Here is a 23,939-nt window from a genome sequence, read left to right as displayed (position 1 = left end):
CTGCACTGACAAAATCCGCTGCGCGACTGGCGCGCGGATGGAGCAGAACGGTGTTGGATCTACTAACACGAAATCTGGTATACTAAACAACTAGAAATACGATGAACGCATCACTGAGCCGATCGCTATTCCACCAACAGCCCTAGACCCTCGGTACGCCGCCGGTACCGAATAACTCCATCTTCACCCGTTCGCTAGGCACGCCATAGCTCTTCAGCTTTGCCTCAACGTCGAGCATGAATTGTGTGGGTCCACAACAGTAGTACTGTGTCTTGCCGTTGTCGGTATGCAGGTACTTCCTGTCAATTTTGTCCAGATCCACACGTCCTTTGATGGTGTAGTCACGGCCCTGGACTTCCCCTTCGCCCGGAGTCGACGAGTAATACACTGCATGCACGTTCTCGTTTGCTGCAGCGCATTGGTCAAAGTGCGTCTTGAAGGCACGTGTCTTTGAATTGCGTGCGCCTTGGATCCAGGTTATCGGTCGATCCGATTTCTCCGCTGTCAGGGAGTTGAAGATGGAGGTCAAAGCAGTGAGTCCGACGCCGGCTGAGATTAGAACGACGGGTGCGTCTGCATCGACCTCTTTCGTGTCGAAGAAGAATTCTCCGAATGGATGCGACACCTTCACTACGTCTCCCTCGTTCTTCGTGTCGTGTAGCAGGTTGGAGATGTAGCCCGCATGTGTCATGTGCTTTGGTTCCCCAATCTCAATGCCAGGCTCTTTCTTCACACTGATCCTCAGATACTTCTTTCCCGGTGCATCGCTCAAACTGTACTGTCTCGCCTGCCACACGCCACCTTCCAGCTCGTCCACGAAGACGTTGACCGAGATGTACTGTCCAGGTTTGAAGATCGGTAGCTTCAAATCTGCATCCACTGGCTCGAGGTAAAACGAAGTAATCTCCTCACTCTCCTTCTCTTTCTTCGTGATGGTGAAGTCCTTCCAATCAGGCCAATACGACGTCTCTTGATACAGCTGATCCTCCTTGCCAATCATGATATTCGCCAACTGCCAGTACGCCGCACCCCACGCCTCCAGAATCTCGGGCGTCGCAGCATCACCCAGCACCGTCTGCATCGTCTCAAGTAGATACTTGCCGACGACATCGTACTGGTCTGCTCGAACGAATAAGCTCGCATGTTTGTGACATATGAGCTCCACTGCTGGACTCAGCTTCCCCAGGTCGTCGATGTTGGCGGCGTATGCGTAGAGGGCTCCTGCGAGGGCTTGTGCTTGGTGGCCGGTCGCTTGGTGCGTGTTGTTGAAGACGTTTTTCAGCTCGGGGTGTGCGGAGAGTAGGTCATGGTAGAACTTTGTTGTTATGGTGTTGCCGTGCTCAGCGAGGACGGGGACCGTGGATTTGATGGTTTGCACTTGTGATGGGGTTAATGCGCCCATTTTTTGTGTGTGTTCGATGGAGATCGTCTGATGAGAATGGAATATCGGATGCAAACTTGATTATTGGTCGTTGTTGTGCTGTTGTGAATTTTCCCGCGAGTGCAGTTGATGCAATCTGCTACAAAAAATTGAAACAACCCAACTCTGTCACATCCAGAGACCAGCTTCAAATCCCATGCGACTAAATATCTCTCCCATCCCCTCCCACATACGAACACGCCATCTCCCATTCCCTGCAACACCCGCTGAGTTGTGCATCTCCGCGGTGATGCATTTCCTCAAAGTCCGCAACCAGGATATATCGAACGATGAGAATAGTCCGATGGCTCCACAATACCAAAGCGTGACAGGATTTACGCCAGCACATAGTAATCTAGGAGCATTCTTGCTGCAAATGCGATCGGATATTACGTATAGCACACGTGTGAGTGATGGATCTCGTCGTGTCCGGGCGCCCGCGGCTTTTCCGCCGCATGGCTACAGGGATGAGGATGTTCAGGTACGAAGTGCGTCAACGCGCGAAAGCTACGATAGGACTAGACTCCGACATGCGACAACGTTCTTCGTTTCTTGGTTCATCGTTCCTTGCAGTAGAACAATTATTATAACGTGAATGTTGCAGTAAACAACTACCTAGGTACCTAGAGTTAAGAATTCCGAGGTTGTTTCGCCGCAACATTCTATGTTGGGCGTCGACGTCCTCACCAGGCCTTGTAATCTGATTTCAAGGCCCATAGCTATCCGTACAGGAACCTCAAAGTCTTCCGTAACCTCAAGTCTGATGATGCAGTCATAGTGTTCAGTGACTAAAAGTCAGACCATGACCGTCCGATGATTCCTCGCGGTCCCTTTCCGAAATGCCGACTTCTTCCGAAGGCAACGCCTCTGCACCTCATTGCAGGCTCATGTCATGCCTTCCGCAGCCGACAACAGCTTCTGCACGTCTGGTGATGGGTTAGTAATCTCTTATGACGGTGCCTGTATATTTGGCTCACGAGGGGGGTTTCTCCGCGGGAGAGCGCGTGCGGATGCCGCGTCTTGGCAGGCTCAAGGCTCAAAAAGTTGTGGTAACTCTGTAGACGCCGCAATCGACAGATTTCGAAAACTTGCCTGATTCGGACTACGCCAAGCAACGGACACCAGCTTACAACTCCTCTACCAGGTCCGCACACTCTTGTTGCGCAATCCATCCAGAACTGCTCTTATCATCGGCAGTACTACCGTCTTCAGGCCATCGGCTGGGCGGCTCCAAGGTGCACACGGCGAGCGCTCTGTCGTGCGAACGCGACGCGTCATGGTCGCGCGACTGCATCGCCAGCAGCTCTCCAGTGGACTCGCCCCAGCGACACGATACCTAGCGTCATGGACAGCTCATTGCACGACCCATTGTGCTTTCTCGACAGATTTCCAGTGCAATGCGTCGCGATAATCGCATTCGCATCTGTGGCCCATACCTCAAGACTCTGAGCCGCTCCATGTCAATCCTCAGAGCCGTCCACCATGGATACCAATGTCTACAAACCAATTGCAACGCGCGAACAGCAATGTGAGAATTACCACGCCAACCTAGGAAGAAAATGAACACTCTATAGTCTAAGTTAACGTTAGGTTACCTACTTTGTAAGCTTTCGTCTTGATGTAGTCTGCAGACCTGTTCAGTTTTTTTCTTATATACACATCTGTCCGCGCTAACACGTGATTTCACGCTCTCGCCCAGTTTCGCAGACGGTACTGACACACGGCGTCATCATCTCTCCTTTTACAGCCATCACATGCAGTCTCAGCACTGATCTGGATGTGTATATAGACTGAGTGCCCCTCTCTTCGTCTTTCTACATCACACTATCTCTTTCGTTTCTTCAAAAGAACGCATCGAGGTGTACCATGTCCAGAGCGCCAAAACCGCGTGCTCCCATAATTCATGTGTGCGAGTCTTCCTCGTCTTCTCCCTCCACTTCAACCTCAAAAAGCGATATCACAAAACTATATGTTCCAAACCACCGTCTTTTTCCTAAAACCTCTCGACGACTTCCATGTGTCTGCAAATCAAAAGAACCACTACTCTCATCCCCATGTGTGCAGAAGACCAAAACTGCTCTTTCCTTCAACCTATGCTTGTGAGTCTTCCGGTTCTCCTCCCTGGGTTCAACCTCCGACGAAAAACGTGCAGACAGATTTGACATGTTCGACACCACCACCCTTTCCCAAAAGAGGCATGCTAGAATCCCATGTCTGGGAAGCAGAAACAAAAAACTTATCAACATCGTTACATGTGCGGAGCACCAAAGTCACAAAAAAACCTAGTAACATTGTTTACATGTGCGAGCCGTTTTCCTGCACTTTAACTATTAAAATTCGTAAGGCAACTGTTTATGTTTCTGTCCTCCTCCGGAATTCCGAACAGCTACTAAAAGAAGAGGTGTGCATAACTATGATTCCAAAATATCTACAACGCGAACACATGTGCGTTTCCAAAATCTTACTCTTACGTCGTCATGGGAAGAAGACTGAGAGAGCACGGTAACATGGTGTAATGTACGAAACGATAATGATGAAGAATTTATGGGATTAGATGAGAGATGTATGTGTATGATGACAGCAACGTCGTAAGACGGGAGAACATAGAAATACTGTCCTGTTGTTTTGAGACACCGAGAGCAGAGAACGGACCATGCGGTTCAAGGATCGTGACTTTAGTACAAAAAAAGAGGGAAGGTGAGTTGAGTGAGAAAGACAGGAAGTGCGACAGATATTTATACATCGGAGGTATCGATCACCTGCTGAGCCTTGAGAATGTCAAATCGATCCTCCGTATTTCGATGGAGTATCGACGAAAGAAAATGCCACGTGCGACATGTAAATTCTGGGCAGCGAAAGAAGATCACACCAAGACATACACATGAGAAAAAAACACCACCGCATTTCGTTCCCTCATCTGTCAAAAAACGCGAAAGAAATTTTCGATGGGCGTCAATCAAAACCCATATACTAATGTACAAAGCTCATATCCTAATCATCCCCTCCTTTCCTTTCCATACCACATCCAGCACAAGCCATCCTCTAGCGGTAGTCGTTAGAGTTATAGCTCTGCCTATTACCCTGGTATCCACCACCACCACCACGATGTCCACCACGTCCACCTCTTCCTCCACGGCCACCCCTATCATCCCTCGGCGGGCGATCGTTATAAGGGTTGTTTCCTTGGTATCCACCACCACCGCCGCCACCGCCTCCACCTCCACTGCGACCCAGAATCTCTTCTGCGGGGCGGTAGAACCGCTCATCCCTCAACGAGCTGTTGTTGGGTGCGTGGTGTGGCGGCGGAGCGCCATGTTGCTGAACTCCGCCGTTCATCCAAGCTGGACGCTGTGTGACTGGTGGTGGAATGGGAGGAGCGCCGTACGGGGGCGCACCGCCTTGCCAGCCTCCTACACCGGGGGGAGGCACCCATCCAGGTGGTGGGGGAGGGAAGTTGCCTGGGAAAGGAGGCGCGAAATTACCGCCGGGGAAGGGAGGAGCAAAGTTCTGTGGAGGTGGAGGACCGCCGTAGCCACCTTGGTTGCCTCCGTATCCGCCGCGGTTGTTGTCCCAGCCACCACCACCTCCACGACCGTTTTGGTAGCCGCCTCGTCCACCGCCGTTGTAGTTATCGTTACCGCGACGATCGTTGTTGTAGCCGCCGCCTCGGTCGTTGTTGTAGTTTCCACGGTATCCTCCACCTCCTCGGCCACGGCCGCCGCGGAAGCCACCGCGTTCGTTGGAGCGACGGACTGATTCTGCTTCACCGGGGCTGAGGGCTGGCTTGGGCATGATGACGCCTTCGAGGAGGGCGGACTTGTGGGCTCGGGTGTTGCTCACGCTGGGCATTTCGTAGTATACTCTGTATAGTTGTTAGTGTTTGTTTCAATGTAATCAGAATGCATGTCGAACATACCTCATTGACCGATCTTGGGTAATCTCAAATTCCGTGATACCATCTGCATCGAAAGGCGGCACGAGCTGACTGTCCATGACGAAAAGATCGTGCGGCTCAATCTCTCCATGGAGAGCGCGGCTCTTGGCGGGATCAATCTTGTACTTCTGCTCTCCCTTGCGGTACAGAGCCTTCTCAACATCGTCGAATAGACCGCTCTCTTGGGAAAACATGAGTGTCTCTTTTCCGAACTCGTTGCGCTTCCTCTCGTCATCAGAGAGCTCAGGGTACTTGGTTGCCATGGCATCAAGTAGTCGCTTCGAGTCGATGAAGGGCAAGATGGCAACACCCTGCCAGGCGAACTTCTTTCCGTTCAGGTCGATAGGGAAGTCTGGAGGGTAGAAGTCGACAATTGAACTCTGAGGATCTTCCATAAGCACACGAAAGGGTTCGGGGATGGCGTGGTTCGATGCGGCGGGCAAGACACCCATGAGTTGCTCGTAGGGGTGGAACGGTGTGCCCTTCTCGAAGAGCTTGCGGGGATCCATGTCTTCGAGACCGACAAAGTCTGCAGCAAAGGGAGCGTAGTGGTGAGGGAAATACCATGTCCACGATGGGCAACCTTGCATATAGTAGGCCAACACCCAGCAGAGACCCTCGGCGTACTGACGCGCAACCTTGTTACGGAAGGCGATGTCGTTGGGGTCAACACCAAACTTCTGCTCGTAGTAACGCTCCTCGTAGCCTTCCTCCCAAAGCATGATGGTGTCTTCTACAGTGCCGTCATCGTTCTTCTTTGGCTCGGTAGCTTGGACGGGTGTGTCTGGAATGACGGGCGTAGTGCGACCAGGCGTGCCATTGTCGGCGTCTTCGACCTCATCTGCCTTGCGCTTGCCAAGGTGAACAGGAGTCTCGGTTCCAGAAGCAGTTTCCGAGGCGGGCTCAGAAGCTGGGGTCGGTTCTGGCTCAGGCGCAGCGGTGCCATCGGCCTTGGCCTTCATGAGCTCCTTGAGTCGAGCAGCAGCGCTCTTGTTGGATTGGGCGTCACGGGTGTGCATAATGTCCTTGTGCACATCGCGCACTTCCTTGGACTGTGCATCCTTGGGATCGAAGAATACAATACCTGCGCTGGTATACGTGTCGGTGCTCTCTTTGGCACGCTTGAAACCAGGTGGACCACTTGCTTCAGTCCGTTGGCGCTTGTTGCCGTTTTGCTGTGCCTCGCGCCTAGCCCTGTTTGCTGCCTGGCGATCAGAGACTTCCTTTCGCTTCTTGAAGATGCCAGCCTCTCGAGTCGCTAGGGCGGAGAGAATCTGCTGCACACGACGCATGTCTGGGAAACCATCTTTGGTCACGTAGTCATCCATTTCAGCAGCGAGATCTCGCCAAATGCTGATGAGCAAGTCGATACCCTGATCTCGGATCTCAAGACTAGGCAAATGTGGCAAGAAATCGTTACCGACAAAGAAACACATAAAGACCCAGTCATCGAGAGAGCGTTCTAGATCGTACTTGAACTTGCGCTTTGGCGTCTCCATTTCGACTGCCAGGTATTCGCGCAGAATGTTGGTATGCAGCCAGATGAAGGGCTTGAGTTGGTGCTCGGAGGTGGCCCACTCTTCGGCAGCTTCTTCTTCGGTAAGCTTCTTGCCGTCGTCGGGGAATTCACAGTTGTTGCGGATATGTCCTTTGCGGCCACAGCGCGTGCAGACCTTGTCCTTACCCGAGTCGTAGAAGACATCTTCTCTGAGAACACGGAAATAAGGCTCATGGGTAGCAAGACTCAACATGATCAAATCGGCGTCCAAGCCGTAGATAACGTGCGAGGTGTTGGGGTCATGAGTAGGCATAGAACGCTGCGAGCGGATAAAGTTCATGATCTTGTGTTCACCCTCACCAGGCACAGACGCATCGGAGATGATGACTTTCATGTCCTTCCACGAGGGGTCGGTTGTGAACTTGTAGGCACACCAGTATTGAAGACTCTCGGCAAGGAGATGCATGAAGGGTGTACCGGGGGTGATTGCATTGGAGTCCCAGGTCTTTTCGATGACCTCTTCGAGACTGGAGATGTCCTCGCCACGACTAGCTTTTTGCGAGTTGAGCATTTTCTGGAACTCAGCGCGCTCGTCGTCCTTTTCCTTTGCCTCTTTGGCGGCGCGGAAACGACGCGAACGCTGCTGGTTCATCTTGGCACGAGGCGCAACACCATCGACTGCCATGTAGAGAAGCTTACGAGGACGGACCATGCCGACACAGCGATCAGTGTATTCAAAGATGGCCATCATCATGTCGGCCTCGGTCTTGGGCGCGGGCTTATCTTCGGGATGCGAGCAAGGATGCACAATGCCGTTCATGTCGAGGTAGAGGTTGTCGAACTCTTCGCCGTTGGGGTTGGGGCCGGTGCGGTCTACGGGAATGACATTGTCGCCGACCTTCTTGGGCAACTCCTCCTGCACAGTTGAGACGATCTTGGGGTATTTCTGGCTGAGCCAGCGGAACATGGCTGGGACACCCATGATGGCGGTAGGCGCTCGGTGGCGCGCGGTGTGAGGGTGAAGGGTGGTGGAGGGCGCCTATAGTGAGACTGTAGCTGGAGGGTAGTAGTGCGAGTGCGATTGCGACGAGTGCGAAAGCGCGTGTACTAGTAGTCTGGATATTGTGGTAGTGCTGCGACGATGCGCGGTGGGAAAGAAAAAGACTGCCTGATGGCGATGAAAGCCCTTTCCTCCTCTTGAAGTGCCGGATGCGATATCCAGGGGCGGCGATATGGGTTCTAGTGCCGCAATCTCCGTGGGCGCGCGATCACCGAGTTTGCGCACGATGGTTGATGGGAGGTGGTGATGGGGAGAGCGAGGGAGAGGGAGCGGCGATGGAAGACGCGCTCTTTCCTTAGCATCGCGGCCGGGACCCTGAAGGTCGCGGTTTTGCCGACTCGCCGACGCTGCAGGGATGTGGAGGAGCCGCGCGCCCGTGCGCCAAATTGTACGTGGAGCTCCACACCACGAGGCCTGCGATGCAACGGGACGACTACGTTTCTATGGATACTTATACGTATGATTGAACACCCGTCGTATATTCTACCATGAAGCCATAGCCTTGTCAATCCTCCAAGATGATGCGCGTTCTTGAGGCCAATGCGCCTCCGAAGCAGACGGCAACCGACACCATCAGCACTCTTAGTGGGAGGCTGACGAGCGCAAGCCTCCTCGAAGACCGTCGCGCTGCCATTCTCGGCCTCCGGAGCTTCGCGAAACAATATCCCGCCTCGGTCGCTTCGGGCGCGCTCAAAGGACTCATCGCCTCGCTGACTAAAGATGGCGACGACGTCGACACGCTCAAGGTGGTGCTCGAGACGCTGCTCATGCTCTTCCACCCGGACGAGACCAGTCACGAGGCCTCGGAAGAGTTGGAGCTGCTGCTGGCCGACCAGTTCTCACAAGTAGGTCCTGTCCTGCTACACATCTACTAGTGCTGAGCTTATGATAGCGGCAAGACAACATCACTCTCCTGCTTGATCTCCTAGACAAGCCCGACTTCTACTCCCGCCTCTATTCGCTGCAACTGATACGCGCCATTTCGCTCGCCCGCCCCCAACGAACCCAGGAATGTGTCCTCACAGCCCCAGGCGGCATCGAGCGCCTGGTAGCCACCTTGGACGACCCCCGCGATGCCATCCGTAACGAAGCCCTCGTCGTCCTCACCGACCTTTCCCGAACCTCTGCCGAACTCCAGAAGCTCTTCGTCTTCGAGGATGCCTTTACCAAGGTCTTCAACATGATACATGCCGATGGCGGCCTCACACAAGGCGGGGTTGTGGTTCAAGATTGCTTGAGTCTGCTGGCTATCCTCATACGCTTCAACGTGTCCAATCAGACCAACATAAGAGAGATGGGCCATGTCGCGAGGTTTGCCGCGCTGCTACCCGGCGGCAACAAGCCGAAGAAGGCACGCGCGAGTGCTGAAGAAGAGGACGATTGGGTCAGTCCGCAGAGCGACAAGAACATCTGGGGGCTGCTCGCCATCATGCGCATGTTCCTCGTCAAAGGCAGCCCGGGCACATTACAGAACCAGAACGTCTTCCAGCAGCATGGCCTCGTTCGCCAACTTCTGAACATTGCTTTCGACCCCGCCACCGCCATGCCTATCAAGATCGAGGCTCTCAACACGTGCGCGGATCTGATTAGAGGCAACGCTCGGCTCCAAGAAGGATTCGCTCAAGAGCAGGTCAGGCCCATTGTTGAGCCCCCTACGAATGGCGTCACTTCTCCCAACGGCGTACCTTCCGTATACGTTATTGAAGCGCTTCTGAACATGGTCCTTTTTCCAGCGCCGAACGAGTTGTTCGACCTGCGCAATGCAGGATGCGAGTGCATCAAAGCCTATTTCTACAATCACAGACAAATACAAGAACACTTCCTGAACCGAGCCATCGGTGGCCACGAGGGCGGCGACGAAACAGCCAATGCTCTTACAATCCTCATGGCTGGACCACAAGTTCCCCCAACTGGCGACCCATACAGAATCTGGTTTGCCTCAAACCTAATCTATCACCTCATCTTCGATGACTATCAAGCGAAAGACACTCTTATGGGGGTCAAGGAAGGAGACGCAGAGAACGGTGAAGAGGTCGTCACTTGCATACAAACGCTTACTGCGAATCTCATCGCAAGCCTGCAACTCGGGGAAGATGAGCGCATATCGGTAGCTTATCTGATGTTATTGCTAGGCTGGCTATTCGAGGATGCCGCTGCAGTAGATGATTTCTTGGGAGAAGCCAGCAGTCTGCAAAGTCTGGTGCAAGCCGTCCTGACCCCTGGAGAAGACCGGGTCATGATTCGCGGTCTTTGTGCTGCACTGCTGGGAGTCGTATACGAATTCTCAACAAGGGACTCACCTGTGCCACGACGCGAACTACAACCAGTTCTCATGACGAAGCTCGGTCGTGACAAATACCTGGACGCTATCACCGGATTACGACGTCATCCGCTCGTACGAGACTTTGAGGTCTTGCCCCGGACTGCCGGCGGAGGTGGTGGTTTGCCGGACATCTTTTTCGACGAAGCCTTTGTAGACTTTTTAAAAGACAACTTCAGCCGACTATCTCGGGCCATCGATCGCAACCCAAACATCGAACAGCACCAGTCACACGATGGCGTTGATCGAGATGTAGTTGATGCACTTCGTGGCGAGAGTAACGAGAAGGAGCAAACCATCCAAGAGCTCAAAGCACAACTCATGACTTTGGAGCAAAAGATAGACCAGGAGCAGGCCGAGCATCGCAAGACCCAGCAATCAGCCGAGGAGCAACGAAGCACCCTGAAGCGCATCAATGATAAATTGCACGACGATCTCGATAAGGAAGTTGCGAAGAAGGATCGCGAGCATCGACAAGCCATGCTGGAGATGGAGAACAAGTACAATCTTCAAATCGTTGCGCTCAACAACAAGGTGCAACAAGCGAGCAAGGACGCCAACCTCGCCATCGCAAAGCTCAGACAAGAGTACGACGAGCAGCTCCATGACGCACACAGAGCACGCACTGAATTAGAGCGTCGATTAGGCGCCTCAGAGAAGGCCCGCCAGGAAGCCATCGACAACATCCGCAACCTCGAACATACACTCATACAAACCCGCACCGAAGTCGCCACCATCACCGAAACCCTACGCAACGCGCAAACGCACGTCCAAAACAGCGAAGCACAGCTTCAACTCCTTACAGAGGAGAAAGAGACGCAACTCAGAGAGCTGGAAGAAGAGAAAGACACTCAACTCAAGCAACTCAAAGAAGAGACAGAGCAGTCCATATCCACTCTCGAAGCCCAACTCAAGCAATCCACAACCGAAAAGTCTGCCCTTCAATCCGCCATCGACAAACTCAAAGCCGACAACCAAGATCTTAAAACCAAGGCTCAAGATTCAACTTGGAAGGCCAAGGAAGCGGAGGAGAAATTACGGAAAGCTGAAGCCGCTGCAAAGTCAAACCCCCAAAAGGGCAAGGCGGGAGGTGCAAGTGAAAAGGAAGTCAAAGACCTCAAAGAGAAACTGCGTAAAGCGGAAGAGGCGGAGAAGGAGAAGGCGACTGAGCTTGAGGATCTCATCATGGTGCTGGCTGATCTTGAGGAGAAGAGGACGAAAGACAAGGTGAGTCATTCTCGCTTCTCCAATAATTTGGTAGCAGAAGGGACTAATGGTAGCAGGAACGACTTAAGGCTCTTGGAGAGGAGGTTTCGGATGCGGAGGATGATGACGACGACGATGATGAAGAAGAAGATAGTGATGACGAAGAGGAAGAGGATGATGAGGACGAAGAAGCGGAGAAGAAGAAGTAGATTGGGTCGATTAGACGTGAATCGATCCATTTTCGCCATCCATCATGAACTTTCTTTTCGGGTCTACGTCGAATGGATCTGTAGCCGCATACGAAAGATATCACCTGTGGACTGTATCTATCCTCAATGTACCACACTGTGAAGCGCCAGTCAGCTACGTTGTCTTTATACTCACGATGAAGCAAGTCGCTGCGAGTGCCTTTGAGGTAGGGTTAGATGATGCGTTTTCCTCTAGGCACTTGGCTTTGACAAAATGTCGCGTTGGACAGGTAGGTTGTGTTGTTTACCTTGGTGTCCTAGTCTTCTTTATTAGGCGGGGGGTTTCGGTGTTGCTTGGCGTGCTGGTGTTGCGGAATTGTGAGTGGTAGGTATATGGACACAGGCGCTCTCTCGATCACTGCACGCTAGATAAACGGCGAAACTGGCGGAGGATAAAGTTACTCCGGAGAAGAGGGGCTGGGGAGGAGGTAAAGGTCTCACGTGTAACCATCGCGCAAGCTTTATCTGCGCGTGTGTTGCATGGTGTGTCTTTAGAATCAAGTGTGCGCTATAACTTAGGTAACAACAGGTGGGGAGGGGTGGTTGCCCCATGGTCAATGATCGCGACTAATGCTGTATCTTGATGCGATAAGTCTTTTTTTCTCAGGATCAGTGTTGAGTGTATCTAAAGTCGCGCCCAGCACTAACATTACCCATAAAGATTGGGCCGCCTCGAGATGGAATAGCACCAGCTTGACTGCTCTTAGTTTTCTCTTCCCTCTGCGTTGGTTGCCTTTCTCCTAAGTCTTCCAATTCGGATAATTCCCCTCTTTCGGCTACTTGAGATGCGTGCTCTGATCTGTCCGACCGCGAGACAAGTGTCCGTTCATCACAGTCGGTTTGGCCTGGACTTGTCACAGTAGTACTATGCTCTCTTTTGCATATCGCATCAACCCACAACCACAACTGTCCCCTTACCCTCACGTACCCCGGATCCATTGCTCCGCTGAACTTTGTCATATCAGAGTGGTTTTGATGGATACTGGCATTAGGATACTCGGGCAAGATGGCTGATTGTCTCGGCACGATATCTCCTATGCCCATGTAACTCAACTCTTCGTAGAAACAGAATATCTCGATCCATTTCCTTTCGTTACGTCGGCGGTCTTCCAACATAGTGTGGAATTCTTGTTGGAGGGTTGATAGCATTTCTGAACTAGAAATAGGTGTACGGAGTTAGTGTTTGTCTCGAATATGGGTTGGGCAGGGGTGTTACTCACGCAGGTTCTAGGACTGCGACGATGGCTTTGTTGGTTTTGAGGACGAGAGAGGAGAGGCGGGTTAGAGGGGTCGCCCATTCTGCTTTTCGTGAGCCGAGGTGGGGGGTTCCCATGAAGGCGATGCCGAAGGTTGAGGTGAGAAGAGACTTTACGTGTAACTGGGAGGTGCCGCGCGAGATAAGGAGGGCTTGTTCGACGACGAGGCCGCCGAGGCTGTGGGCTATGAAGATTACTGGTCGTGAGCTCTAGTGTGAGTTAGCGAACAAGGTAGTTCTAAACTTGTGATTCGCGTACTGTGTTCGTTTCTGCTCTTCGCAAGGAGAGGTCTTGAGCGAGGGACTTCCCGTGGTCGCGTACGGTGTTTCCGCCGGCGATGGTGAGGAGCTTGACCACATCTGCGTCGTATCCGAATGTGAAGATGCGCACGTGATCAAGGTCCTTCGCGAGGAGGTCTTTTGGCCAGAAGATGGCCTTCTTGTATGTCCATGTAGTTTCACGGTTTCCAGTGAGGCCGTGAACAAACACGATACTGGAATGGATGTTAGGTGTGTTCTGGTGGTGAGGCTGGGCGCCTACTCTACGGTATCAGTCGCTCCTTCCGCTACTGTTCTGAGGCCGTAAGCGCCTGCCGTGGAGAACAACTCTTCGGCTGGCTCCTCGGTATGCTTGTCGCTTTCTGGTACTTTATTTTTCTTTCTGCTCGTCTTCAAACGGCGGAAGATGTCTGTTGCAGGCATTCTCGCAGCTCCCGAGGTCCTTATGCATCCAGCTTGTGGGTGGTCAAGCTTGAGTGCTTTATCTCTTGATCCTGCGCGACGGCTTCCCAGAGCATAATGCAGGCAGAAAGCGGGCGGCCATTTGCCTCGTCTCAGCCCCAGCTGCAGCTGAGCTGACCAAGCCGGCTGCAAGGTGTGCGATACACGGTCAGCCTGACCCCACCATGCGATGAACTTCTGAAGCCTGGAGGATACCACCATCGTAACTCTTACCGGAGTCTTCTCACGGGTTGCATGTCGCCGCCGACTGTTCAATCTTTCTGTCCTTTCGAATGATCGAATGAGCCCAGCAAAGGTCTCTCCATGGACCCGACGGACCGAAACGTGGATAGCGGGGGTGGCGCCGTGTTCCAAGGCAACATTACCGCAGGCCGAGACATCACCATCAACCAGATCACCGAGATACGACAAGCTACTGAGCGTTTGAGTATCCGTTACAGTGGAGCAGATGCTTCCGACAGGTTTCTTGGTAGCCTAGAGGCTCTAAGTGGAGCCGCCGAATTCACCGAAGACTACGCGAAAGAGCTGAGCTCCAGCGTCTTTGCTAGCGACCCACTCCTTGAAAATGTTTCCCGGGAATGCGCTTCTATCTTGAACGAGCTCAAACAGCTAGAAACGTCTTTGGGGCAAGATGAAAACGGGCAAAACGCGATTACCGCTTCGTTCAATGAGATTGTGATGGATATAAGGTCAAGGCTCATGAGCCTGCAAATGCACATCAGCAACGTCAACAGCCGCAAGACCGCAAAAGACTTCGAGGCTATTAAGGAGGCGGTTGCTCAGCTAATGGAAAGTCATAAACCTTCAGACGACGCTTCTTCGATTCGGAGCTTCTTCACGGCTTCCTCTATCCCATATGTTGAACGGCAGATATGGCAAGAGATCGAGAAAGCCTTGCGAGCGCAATTTACTGCCGAGTATGTGCGAGATCACTACGCTTTGATTGTGGCGTCAGTGGAAGAGCTTGTCTTTGAGGATACTCCCTCCTGGGTCGCCAAAGAAGCTAAACCTGAAAACCCGCCTCCCGAAGCGTCGACCGATTCGATTACGGGCGACACGTTGCGGATGTCTCAAAGCTACAACATCGCCAAGGGGTCGGATAAAGATGTTGGCAATGGTGCCCCATTACATCTGGTTCGCGGCAGCCGCCATCATATAGAGGGCGGCCTCTATGCCATAGACCCAGCAGTTCAATGGTCAAGATCGGTGGAGGGCGGAACTGGCGAGTGCCTGCTCACTATCGGTTCGTGATGTTATTGATTATTGTGAGCAATTGCTAATCTGAGGTTTAGATGGTGGTGGGGTCAAATCGTATTCAAGCATCCTCATTATCGAGGCGCTCATGGAAGAGGTCATAGCTTGTGAGAACCGGTTCGAGCGGCAGTTTACACACTATCCCAGGACTTTCAACGCCTCAGATTTCCGTCCATGCCACTATTTCCACAAGATGTACGGTACATCAACAGGAGGGTCAGTAAGGCCTCTGAACAGAAATTTGCATAAGCTTGAATTCCAGTATAGCTGTCATCTCATAACAATGTATGCTGACAGATCCCACCAGAGTTTTAGCTATCGCACTAAGTCGGCTTCGCATGACCGTAAGTGAAACGATCAACGTTTTCACAAGACTTCTCCACGAAATGTACGGACACATCCGAGGCCTGCTGCCTCTTGCCACAAAGTATCATCATTTGCCACTCAAGCATGCTCTCAATGACGTCGCCAAACAATATTGCAAACAACACGAGCCGGATTTATGCAGCGATGAGGAGAGGTTTCGCTGGCGCACGCCAGGCTATGAGACTGAGGGTTATGGAGACGACTCGGAGAACTCGGTCAGTTCGGAGGATCCGGATCACCTTTGCCAAACGTGAGTACACCGCTATGCTGCGATTGTAGCGAAAGCGCCTTTAGTACGAGGGCAAGCATGTTAATGCAACATGTTAGCTTTATCTATTTGAGACTGTGAATCTACTGACAGCACTTAGAGTATGCTTGACCGCTGTGAACACAGGTCAAATAGACGAAGCGTATCTTTTGCGCACGTACACTCACCGCTACGACCCAGAGATCTGCCCTCCTTGGGTCACTACATACAACGAAGATACTCTCGACCTTTACACGTGGCAGGTCGGTCGAGCGACTACCGCTACGCCTCTTCTGTTTGAGTTGTTAGTAGTTACTGGCCCTCAGGGTAATCTGGCCATGAAAGATGGTGGAATTCGGGAGAACAACCCTAGTTATTGTGCTTTTTCCGAAGCTGCCTCGTTTTGGGGTGATGACACCAATCCCAGCATCCTATTGTCTATTGGTGCTGGCTACACCAAATCAACTTCCGATGACTTCTCCGACTCGGGGATGATGCCGTCCGGTCTGTCTAGCCTGAACAAATACGCGGACAGATTAGCGGTGTTCAAAAACATACTCGTTAAATATTCGGGAGGCCAAGACCGGCACAAAATGATGCGCACTATTGCTAGAGGCGGGACTTCATGGTATAAACGCTTCGAAGTCACAGACGGCTTGGAGAAGATGAGAGCGGATCAGTGGGAACGCGGAAAATCCAGCTCAGCAGGCAAGATCAAGGCTGTTCCAGGTGGAAAAACCTTGAACACTATACGCACGGCTACCGAAGCGTATCTGAATCGCCAAGAGCCTGACAAGAGTGTTAACGAATATGCTGCCCCACGTAAAATGCTGAAGCATACCGCGGAAAAGTTGGTTCGCATGCGGAGAGCGCGAGAGCTCGAGGCCATGACTCAGGGTGGGGAAAAGCGCGAGTATTGGGAGGCGTTCATGGGCAAGCACCTTATTGGTGAGCGGGATTTCTTCCGAAAGTACCAAGAGGAGTGGGACTACGCCCTGCTAGGTCGTAAGAATTAGATCAGACATGCACTCATGCGTAGATCAGGCGGGACGTGTACAGGGATCTAGCTATCGGAATGGTAGACCTAGCGCTTCCATGGACACTGACTAGTTACGCCCCATCCAAACCTCGCCAGAAGCGAACTTGCGATCACATGTCCTCGTATCGAGATGGTTGTCAGCTATTAGTGGACGTTATGGTATGCGATGTGGCGTTCCAATGCACATGCTCACGACTATGATGGGATTGTAGCGGACCTCGGGATACTACCTGCTCTATACTGTGAGCAAAGGTGTTTGGGAAATACGCCTGCATTGCGACTATCTACGATGTTACTCAGCCGCGCCGTGCCTGCGTTATAGAACCAGCACATTCAACAAGAACCAATAGTGGATACTACATATGCATTAGGTATCAGTGATTTGCGTACATGGGGAGAAACCATGAATATGGTAGACTAAATACCTACAGCAGAATCACAATCCGAACCCTCCCACTCCTCACAATCGTCCAAAAACTCCTCCAACACCTTCTCCAATCCTGCCGCATCTTCCCAAAATGGCGCATGCCCAAGCCCAGATAAGCCCAAGCACTCACCCCTCCAGAGCCTTTTCCACTTCACCTCCTCGTCGATATAATCCAGGTTGACAAACTGATCTTCCATTCCGTTCACGACCGCGATCAACACATCAGTCGCCTCCACCACACGCTTCTGATCGCAACCCTTGGGCGGGCAATCCTTCGTCCCAGTCGCGGCATCAGCAATGAAGACTGTCGCGCGCCCATCCGTCCTCTTCGCATCCTCCAACATCCACCTCTCATAGAACTCTTCCTTGCCCGCGGCCACACCATGTCTCAAATAAAGCTCAGCCTCCAGATTGACCCAATTTCTATTCCCCGCGAAGGTAAGACCACCAGCCGGCATCTTGAACGCTTGGGCCATCTGCTCGGCGCCACCCGAGGGAGGGGTACCGATAAGCATGAGCCCTTTGACGCTGATCCGAGGAGCATCTTCCACCATGGGAGGATCGTCATGAGCGAGACAAGGAAGCATCTCGATTGCGATGTGACCACCCAGACTCCAGCCCATGAGCACCACAGACTCGATTCTGAGGTGCTGCAAGACACGTATAACGAGGTCGGCGTAGCCGCGGTGACAGTACGTTGTCTTGCAGCGTGTCCAACGTAACGTAATACAGTACTTTTCGAGGTACTTAGGGGTACGTACAGCCTAATTCTTAAAGCTGTACGTATAGTTATATATACAATACGCTAGCAGCTGTAGTATAGCCCCTAAGTGCTCCTATATATTATACTACCTAAAGGAGACTAGCGCAGTGCTAAAGAGTAAATAATCTAGCTGTAGGGAGCGTTAGGGATAATTATAGAGAGCGTAAGCTATTAGGGGTAGCTATAAGGGGTGTTACAGGGTGCTAGAGAGCGTCTAGGAGCTACTTTTAATAGCTTTAACAATGCTAAGCTGCCTACCCGTACTATATACTGTACTACAGCTCCTTTACTGTTACTACTACAGTTATAGTACAGGCCCCTAACAGCTTTTGTACGTACAGCTTAAAGTATAACGTATACTATACTGTACTCAAAAGTACTACGTTACGTTGGACACGCTGTTGTCTTGACATCAGGGGCATTGGACGAGCAGCCGTGGCCGGGGAGGTCTAGAGTAACGATGCGCCAGCCCTTGTTGATAGTGGGGGACTCGATGATATGGCGGAATTGTTTGGAGGATGGGGCGTTGCCGTGTAGGAGAAGGAGGGCGGGCTGGTCGTTCTTGAGATTTGAGTCGTAGATGCTGATGAGACCGTGTGAAGTTCTCATTAGGAACGAAGGCATGGTTGGGATCAAAGATGTGTCCCGGTGAAAGACTTTGAAGTGGAATAGCTGTGATAATGACAAGGATGGTGTTGCTCTGTTTTTTGGTATGTGTCTCGTGGAGTAGACGTGCTACCAGAAGGTGTTCTGAAGAGACATACGAATGTGGTCATCCTGATAAACCGACGAGCTCATACTTTTATATATATATCTCCTGAATACTTATCGAGGCTGCCTGAGGAGACAAAGCGGCAAAGGCATTCCTCTATCTATTCGGTATTCGACTCCGTATCGAACCGGAATGCGCGCCGCCATGTCGTCGTTTTAGTTCGTACCAATAACAAGCGGAATCAAGCCCAAGACCTGAGTGCCGGACATCCTAAAAGGTATCGTGAAAACGTATTCTTGACGTTTGGTCGTCGTGGCAGCAGCAGGGCAAACGTGCAAGAGCGGGAAGTTGCGGAGTGATCGGCGATTTTAGCGTCCCGTTCTGTCAGATTACAAAACAAGCCCTGGAGATGCACGTTCCAACGGTGGGGTAGCGTTTTCTGGTACCCAATCGGTACCCAATGGGATCTTCAAACGCGATAGAGCGCTGATCATCGCGATCCTATAGTGGAAGGCTGAGACGCATGGGATTGAGACTTCTGCATGTGTGCGTGCATTAGTCCTGTCAGGATTTCTTGGGAGAGATCTAGGCATACGGCTGCAAAGCCTTCACCAACCCCTCATGCTCGACGATCCAACTATCATCCTTTGGGAACCCTGGCGCGTGACTTACTGAGCCTCCTCAGCCTCCTGCACGATACGCAATAGCAGATGTACAGGAACCCGGCATTCCCCAGTATGAAGGGTGGCGGCGTTGCTCCATGAGCCCCTCAAATGGCGAATCCTGCAGCTTCAAGCTTCTGATAGTCTTGCGTTGTAAGATGGTGGTAAATCGCTCGCTCGGGATTACCTATCCTCGCGCTACTGATAGCGAGGACGGGACGCCCACAGCCTCGTATTCCCTCATTGCCCCATATCTACTAAGTCTTGTCAGCCGCATCACGAGCGATATCCGAATCTACCGCAGGCGAAAGGGAAGGATGCCTTGCATCATGACGAGGCTACGGGATTCCTCCGTGAGCTATGAATCGTCACACCAAGAGCTGTTGAATCCCTCCTAGACACGATACAGGCGCTCGATACGAGGTGGCAGGGCTGAGTCCGCGGCTACATGGATCCCCTTCTCGGGAACGGGCTGGTGAAGTCTGTGTTTCCATTCTACAGCGGCATCTTCAATCTAAAGCGGCATCTCGTTTTTACAGCGGCATCTCCGTTCTACAGCGGCATCTAGACAGTAGCGTTAGTATGCAGTTTGGTACGCTAGGTTGCGAGTAGAGTTCGGCGGAGCATTCTCCGTGATGCCGTGGGTTCGCGGACTGAAGTCTCACTTGTGCGTGGTTGTGTTAAAGCCGGGATATGACGCGATGTAGTCGGTGGTAGCGGTAAGAACTTCGTCTCAGCCCAAATCTGTTCAGTCGTAACGGAATGAAGGCTAGGAGACTTTCTTGAGGAGAGCGAAGGAGGATCAAAACCTTTGTCATCTAGATGGACATCTCCCAAACGCGCAGTCGAGTCGATCATTGCAACGGTGTCTTCTACCTGTGTGGTATATTCTTCTCATTTCTTTCCTGTGGAGCTGAGCCGTGCTCTGTACTCAGCAAGACGCTCCATTACCCGAGTACCGTTCCATATCTCTTCACCATCGCTCACTTCACAAGAAGGCAAACCGATCTGCTCGATAGCAAAACTTGCAGCCACGTTACCGTACATAGAAGCTTCATGAATATCTCCTGATGCTTTCCAGCCTGCAATAAACCCGCCTAGATACGTGTTGCCACCACCGGTGGGGTCGATAACCTTGACCGCCGATGGTTCGTAGTATGGGGGTAGCCATACACTCTTAGCTGCATGTTGAGTGGTCAGTGAGCCATGCTCACCTGCTCTCACAATAACGATTCCGCTTCCGCTCGGTCCGATTGCCTTGCTGAACTCTAGTGCATATGTTTCCAGTCGGCCAGGCTGAAAGCCTTCGCAGGGTGAATCCTCGAATATGGTAGACATTTCTAAGTGATTGGGCGAAAACACATCCACAAGTCTGCAGGCTTTCAGGAATGAAGGTCGGTTCTGGGTGGTGCAAGCGGCTGGGAATGGTTCCCACACTATGAATGGCCGGCTTTTGAACCCGTGTTGCATGCGAAGCTTTATCAGTTCTGGAATCTGTGTTTCGACAACCTCGGGCGGTGCAAGGAGATGAAATGCTTCCGAGCCAAGTAGATTTGTGTTTACCAGATCAATTGGTGATGGCTTCAACGGCTCCGTAGTATAGCGGAACTTCTTCGCTAGGCGATCGTAAGCTTCAGAAGTCTATCACTGGAACAAGGCAGTCACATACGTCCAAATGTATCATCTTCGTACTCAAGAAGCCCTCTGGTGCTCAGCCTGTCGTGCGAGACGTTTTCGTGCAGAGTGGTCCGCCAGGCCTGTAGCTGCTCTCGCACAGCATCGGGAAAGTCGTAGCCCACAAGAGCCAGACAGCCCACCGTCTTCGATCGCGCAGGGGTCTTGAACAGGCGGCTCCCAAGCGTTGCTGTTTATCGTAAGTCTATCAGCGTTCTAAAAGCGCCACACGTGTAAGATACATACCGTAAGCTCCGGAGCCCCCCGCTACGTCAATCAAAGGCGATCGTTTTGGCAGGTGGATCTCATCAATAACCACCATACCAAGCGACACAGTACCGACAGTCGAATCGTCTTCTACATTTGAGGACCAAGTATCCATGTTGCGCAGTAGGGATAGTCAGTGCTATTCAAGAAAGGAAGGAGTAGACTACGGAAGTGGTGACATCCGCGCCAACATGACGCATGGAACGGGCTGCGTTCGCGAAATGTGGAGTCATTCAAGGGCGCGCCCCGGGGGGTTGGCTGCATGCTGACCTATGTGGCCCTACCTAGGTAGTGTGCCAATCTCGGCTAGTACACACACAAGCAACCTTGTATCTCCATGCCGAATGGCTCAGTATTTTGGACAAGTCGCAGGGCATTCAGGAGCTTGCAGACACGAATATGCGCGTAACATTCGTTCTCGGGGGTTCCGGTTCTGTGGGGGTACTCAATATGGCCAACTCAACCACATTCTTGGGCGCGCACTTGAGCGTAGGAGACGTCCTGCGGGTGGAAGCGGCTGAGCCTGACAGCCCCTGCACGAGTATTATCGATGCAGAGATTCGCAATGGTTGCGTTAGACCGAAAGGAACCAAAGTGGGTGCGAATGCTGCAGATGGTGAAATGAGACGTTCTTCCTGGATGATGCATTCATAGGCACTAGACCACAAGAAAACGAGGCTCGCACGCTTACCACCAGTAATCTCGCAAAAGCTGGACCAAGCAGTATCTTGAACGGGATGTTGGTTCTAGCGACCTTCTTATAGTCTTTGACTGTTCTGGGTCTATGTTGAAGCAGTGCCTCTCGCAACGCAGCAGAGCCGATGGCGATACCGATAACATCAAACGGCGTAGCGAGACGTTCAAGGGCTACTTAGCAGTGACACTGGGCAGTTGCCTTGCTTCCGAAAAATCGTACGATTGAATCGTACGATGATCGCAAACGATTTGGCAATCGTTATTGGTGACAGGCGGCTGCCCTCGCCATAAAGCGTGCTCCGCTGGCCTAGAGGAGCTGGCGCAAGGATTTAGCCCGCGTGGGCAGACTGATGTGAGAATATCGGTGCGATGCGGGAAGATCCCACCGTGTAATGAGAAGCGTGCTGTGATGTTGGTGTTGCGCATGTTAAAATGAAGAAGCCGGTGGCTGAGATCGTGGGAATTGAAAAGGGTGATGACGTCATTGACCGACGTACGGGCCATCGAGCAGCAGTCCTCCACGGCTTCCCAATAGCAACATTCCCGTGATGTTATCTTGCATGTATTGATATCCAAATCAGCAATGTAGCTCCCCATTTGCTTGCTCCGCGTAAGCAGACATGCTTGATTTCGCGTCTCATCGTTGTTCAAGATCCATCTCCAGGAAATGCGCTATCCAGTTTGGAAGACAATGGAAGACATGGAAGATTGTGCTTTCAAGAGTAAGACACTCGAAAAAGTAGCTAACACACTGATTCCAGTCCTGGAGAAGGCACCGGATCCACTTGCTTCCGCACGTGCATTTCGCCGTTGAGGTACCTCTTTTGCAACACATTCTGGTGTTTTCAGCGCTATCCCATCCTCCCTTCAATGTCATCCCGAATGACTGGAGCTCCATGTGCAATCCAAATCACTTAGCCGAGCTGCCTGGTCCATGGTGACTTCCTGGTCGGTTGGCCGTCGCACCTTCACCGCCTTGGCAAGGTAACTGCTGAAGGAGGAGCGACGCGCTTTGACAGGGGTCTAAAGGACGCCATACAGATACTTTCCAGAGCTGATGCCTTCTCTGTCATCTTCTCAACAACATGGCGAGCCCCGAAAAGGTCGCTGAGCTGGCGGCGCGACTGCGTAGCCTCGCTGACAGCGTATCGACGTCGCTCCAAGAGGCTGCGATGGAGTTGGAGCAGAACGTCATCAAGTTCCACTCACGCAGTGATGCTCACGTACTGGTGCTGACTGATGCGCATAGCCATCCGGTAAAGCCTCACTATCTAAGATTGCAGTCGCATTCACTAAATATATCTTCAGTTCAACAGCGACATATCATGCAGGTCGCCCGTAAATCAAGGCTTCCCAGCTTTGGACCACGATCAGGCTTTGAACATCAAGAGTCGTCTTCATGCGGCGATCATGAAACATTTGATCACGGTCTCTCCAGCTGCGGCACTTGCTACGTCTAGAATCATCGTGCGCGTCTACGCCGATTCTACCAAGCTGGCGAATGATCCGTTCTGTCCTGTACAACAGTTCATGGTCGAGTTCTCTTCCATCGACCCTTACTTCGATTTCACCAGTGTTCGAGATGAAGAGATCGTTGGACGCAAAGTCACTGGTAAATCCTCTTATTAGAAACAAAATTGACAGTATCTGATATTGAGTGTGATAGATGCTTTCGATACGGCGCGCAGAGATCCGAACTGCAAACACGTTTTTCTCGCTGCGTGGCGACGATCGCTCTACCTCGCAATGCTGCAGACCCCTTCCAAGAACGTTACATTAGTCCAAGGACGCGGCATGGGCGCAGGTGCCAAGCTTGTCCCTCTACCCTGCGATTCGATCAGCATTCCGGATGTCTTTCACGGTCCAGCAGAGCAAGACCCGTTGTTGTCGCTCCTACGCTCGGTTGGAATGCCCGCCATCGCTAGTATGATCACTGATAAGGATTCTTGTGCGAGTGGTTCATGCGGCTTCTCACACGCTGATACTACGCCTGACGACATGTCCCGACGAGTCGCATCAAACCGCGTCACCGATACTCTTCGACGATCAGGTTTCCTTCCGCAGTTTCGCGACGCCGTTGATGGCTACGTACCCGTGAACAAGGTAAGTCATGGCTTTACGAGGTGTATATGGGACATACACTCACTGCA

The 23,939-nt window shown here is 52.1% G+C and overlaps 9 protein-coding genes across 9 annotated transcripts; 4 read left to right on the top strand and 5 right to left on the bottom strand.

Moving 5' to 3' along the window:
• Window positions 1–142: 142 nt before the first annotated feature.
• Window positions 143–1,402, bottom strand: J4E93_010102 (uncharacterized protein; the record flags this gene model as incomplete). The annotated part of the gene is made up of 1 exon (XM_049347988.1): window positions 143–1,402. One exon carries the CDS (start codon window positions 1,400–1,402, stop codon window positions 143–145), a length of 1,260 nt encoding a protein of 419 aa, XP_049194965.1.
• A 3,060-nt stretch (window positions 1,403–4,462) lies between these two features.
• Window positions 4,463–7,834, bottom strand: J4E93_010101 (uncharacterized protein; the record flags this gene model as incomplete). The annotated part of the gene is made up of 2 exons (XM_049347987.1): window positions 4,463–5,282; window positions 5,337–7,834. 2 exons carry the CDS (start codon window positions 7,832–7,834, stop codon window positions 4,463–4,465), a joined length of 3,318 nt encoding a protein of 1,105 aa, XP_049194964.1.
• A 596-nt stretch (window positions 7,835–8,430) lies between these two features.
• J4E93_010100 (uncharacterized protein) lies at window positions 8,431–11,647 on the top strand (the record flags this gene model as incomplete). Its single annotated transcript, XM_049347986.1, has 3 exons — window positions 8,431–8,757; window positions 8,805–11,459; window positions 11,516–11,647. 3 exons carry the CDS (start codon window positions 8,431–8,433, stop codon window positions 11,645–11,647), a joined length of 3,114 nt encoding a protein of 1,037 aa, XP_049194963.1.
• A 1,532-nt stretch (window positions 11,648–13,179) lies between these two features.
• J4E93_010099 (uncharacterized protein) lies at window positions 13,180–13,643 on the bottom strand (the record flags this gene model as incomplete). Its single annotated transcript, XM_049347985.1, has 2 exons — window positions 13,180–13,435; window positions 13,483–13,643. The coding sequence occupies 2 exons, from the start codon at window positions 13,641–13,643 to the stop codon at window positions 13,180–13,182; spliced, it is 417 nt and encodes a 138-aa protein (XP_049194962.1).
• Window positions 13,644–13,985: 342 nt separating this feature from the next.
• J4E93_010098 (uncharacterized protein) lies at window positions 13,986–14,933 on the top strand (the record flags this gene model as incomplete). Its single annotated transcript, XM_049347984.1, has 1 exon — window positions 13,986–14,933. The coding sequence occupies one exon, from the start codon at window positions 13,986–13,988 to the stop codon at window positions 14,931–14,933; it is 948 nt and encodes a 315-aa protein (XP_049194961.1).
• Window positions 14,934–15,322: 389 nt separating this feature from the next.
• On the top strand, window positions 15,323–16,565 carry J4E93_010097 (uncharacterized protein; the record flags this gene model as incomplete). Its single annotated transcript, XM_049347983.1, has 2 exons — window positions 15,323–15,552; window positions 15,671–16,565. The coding sequence occupies 2 exons, from the start codon at window positions 15,323–15,325 to the stop codon at window positions 16,563–16,565; spliced, it is 1,125 nt and encodes a 374-aa protein (XP_049194960.1).
• A 440-nt stretch (window positions 16,566–17,005) lies between these two features.
• On the bottom strand, window positions 17,006–18,402 carry J4E93_010096 (uncharacterized protein; the record flags this gene model as incomplete). Its single annotated transcript, XM_049347982.1, has 2 exons — window positions 17,006–17,779; window positions 18,190–18,402. The coding sequence occupies 2 exons, from the start codon at window positions 18,400–18,402 to the stop codon at window positions 17,006–17,008; spliced, it is 987 nt and encodes a 328-aa protein (XP_049194959.1).
• Window positions 18,403–20,046: 1,644 nt separating this feature from the next.
• On the bottom strand, window positions 20,047–21,208 carry J4E93_010095 (uncharacterized protein; the record flags this gene model as incomplete). The annotated part of the gene is made up of 3 exons (XM_049347981.1): window positions 20,047–20,333; window positions 20,822–21,016; window positions 21,073–21,208. The coding sequence occupies 3 exons, from the start codon at window positions 21,206–21,208 to the stop codon at window positions 20,047–20,049; spliced, it is 618 nt and encodes a 205-aa protein (XP_049194958.1).
• A 1,796-nt stretch (window positions 21,209–23,004) lies between these two features.
• Window positions 23,005–23,418, top strand: J4E93_010094 (uncharacterized protein; the record flags this gene model as incomplete). The annotated part of the gene is made up of 2 exons (XM_049347980.1): window positions 23,005–23,012; window positions 23,121–23,418. 2 exons carry the CDS (start codon window positions 23,005–23,007, stop codon window positions 23,416–23,418), a joined length of 306 nt encoding a protein of 101 aa, XP_049194957.1.
• Between the last annotated feature and the right edge of the window lie 521 nt (window positions 23,419–23,939).

Source organism: Alternaria ventricosa (genome assembly GCF_023758065.1).
Source record: "Alternaria ventricosa strain BMP 2768 chromosome Unknown scaffold_26, whole genome shotgun sequence".
Lineage (NCBI taxonomy): Eukaryota > Fungi > Ascomycota > Dothideomycetes > Pleosporales > Pleosporaceae > Alternaria > Alternaria ventricosa.
The sequence above is the reverse complement of the archived record's forward strand: the minus strand, read 5'-3'. Positions and strand labels throughout refer to the sequence as shown.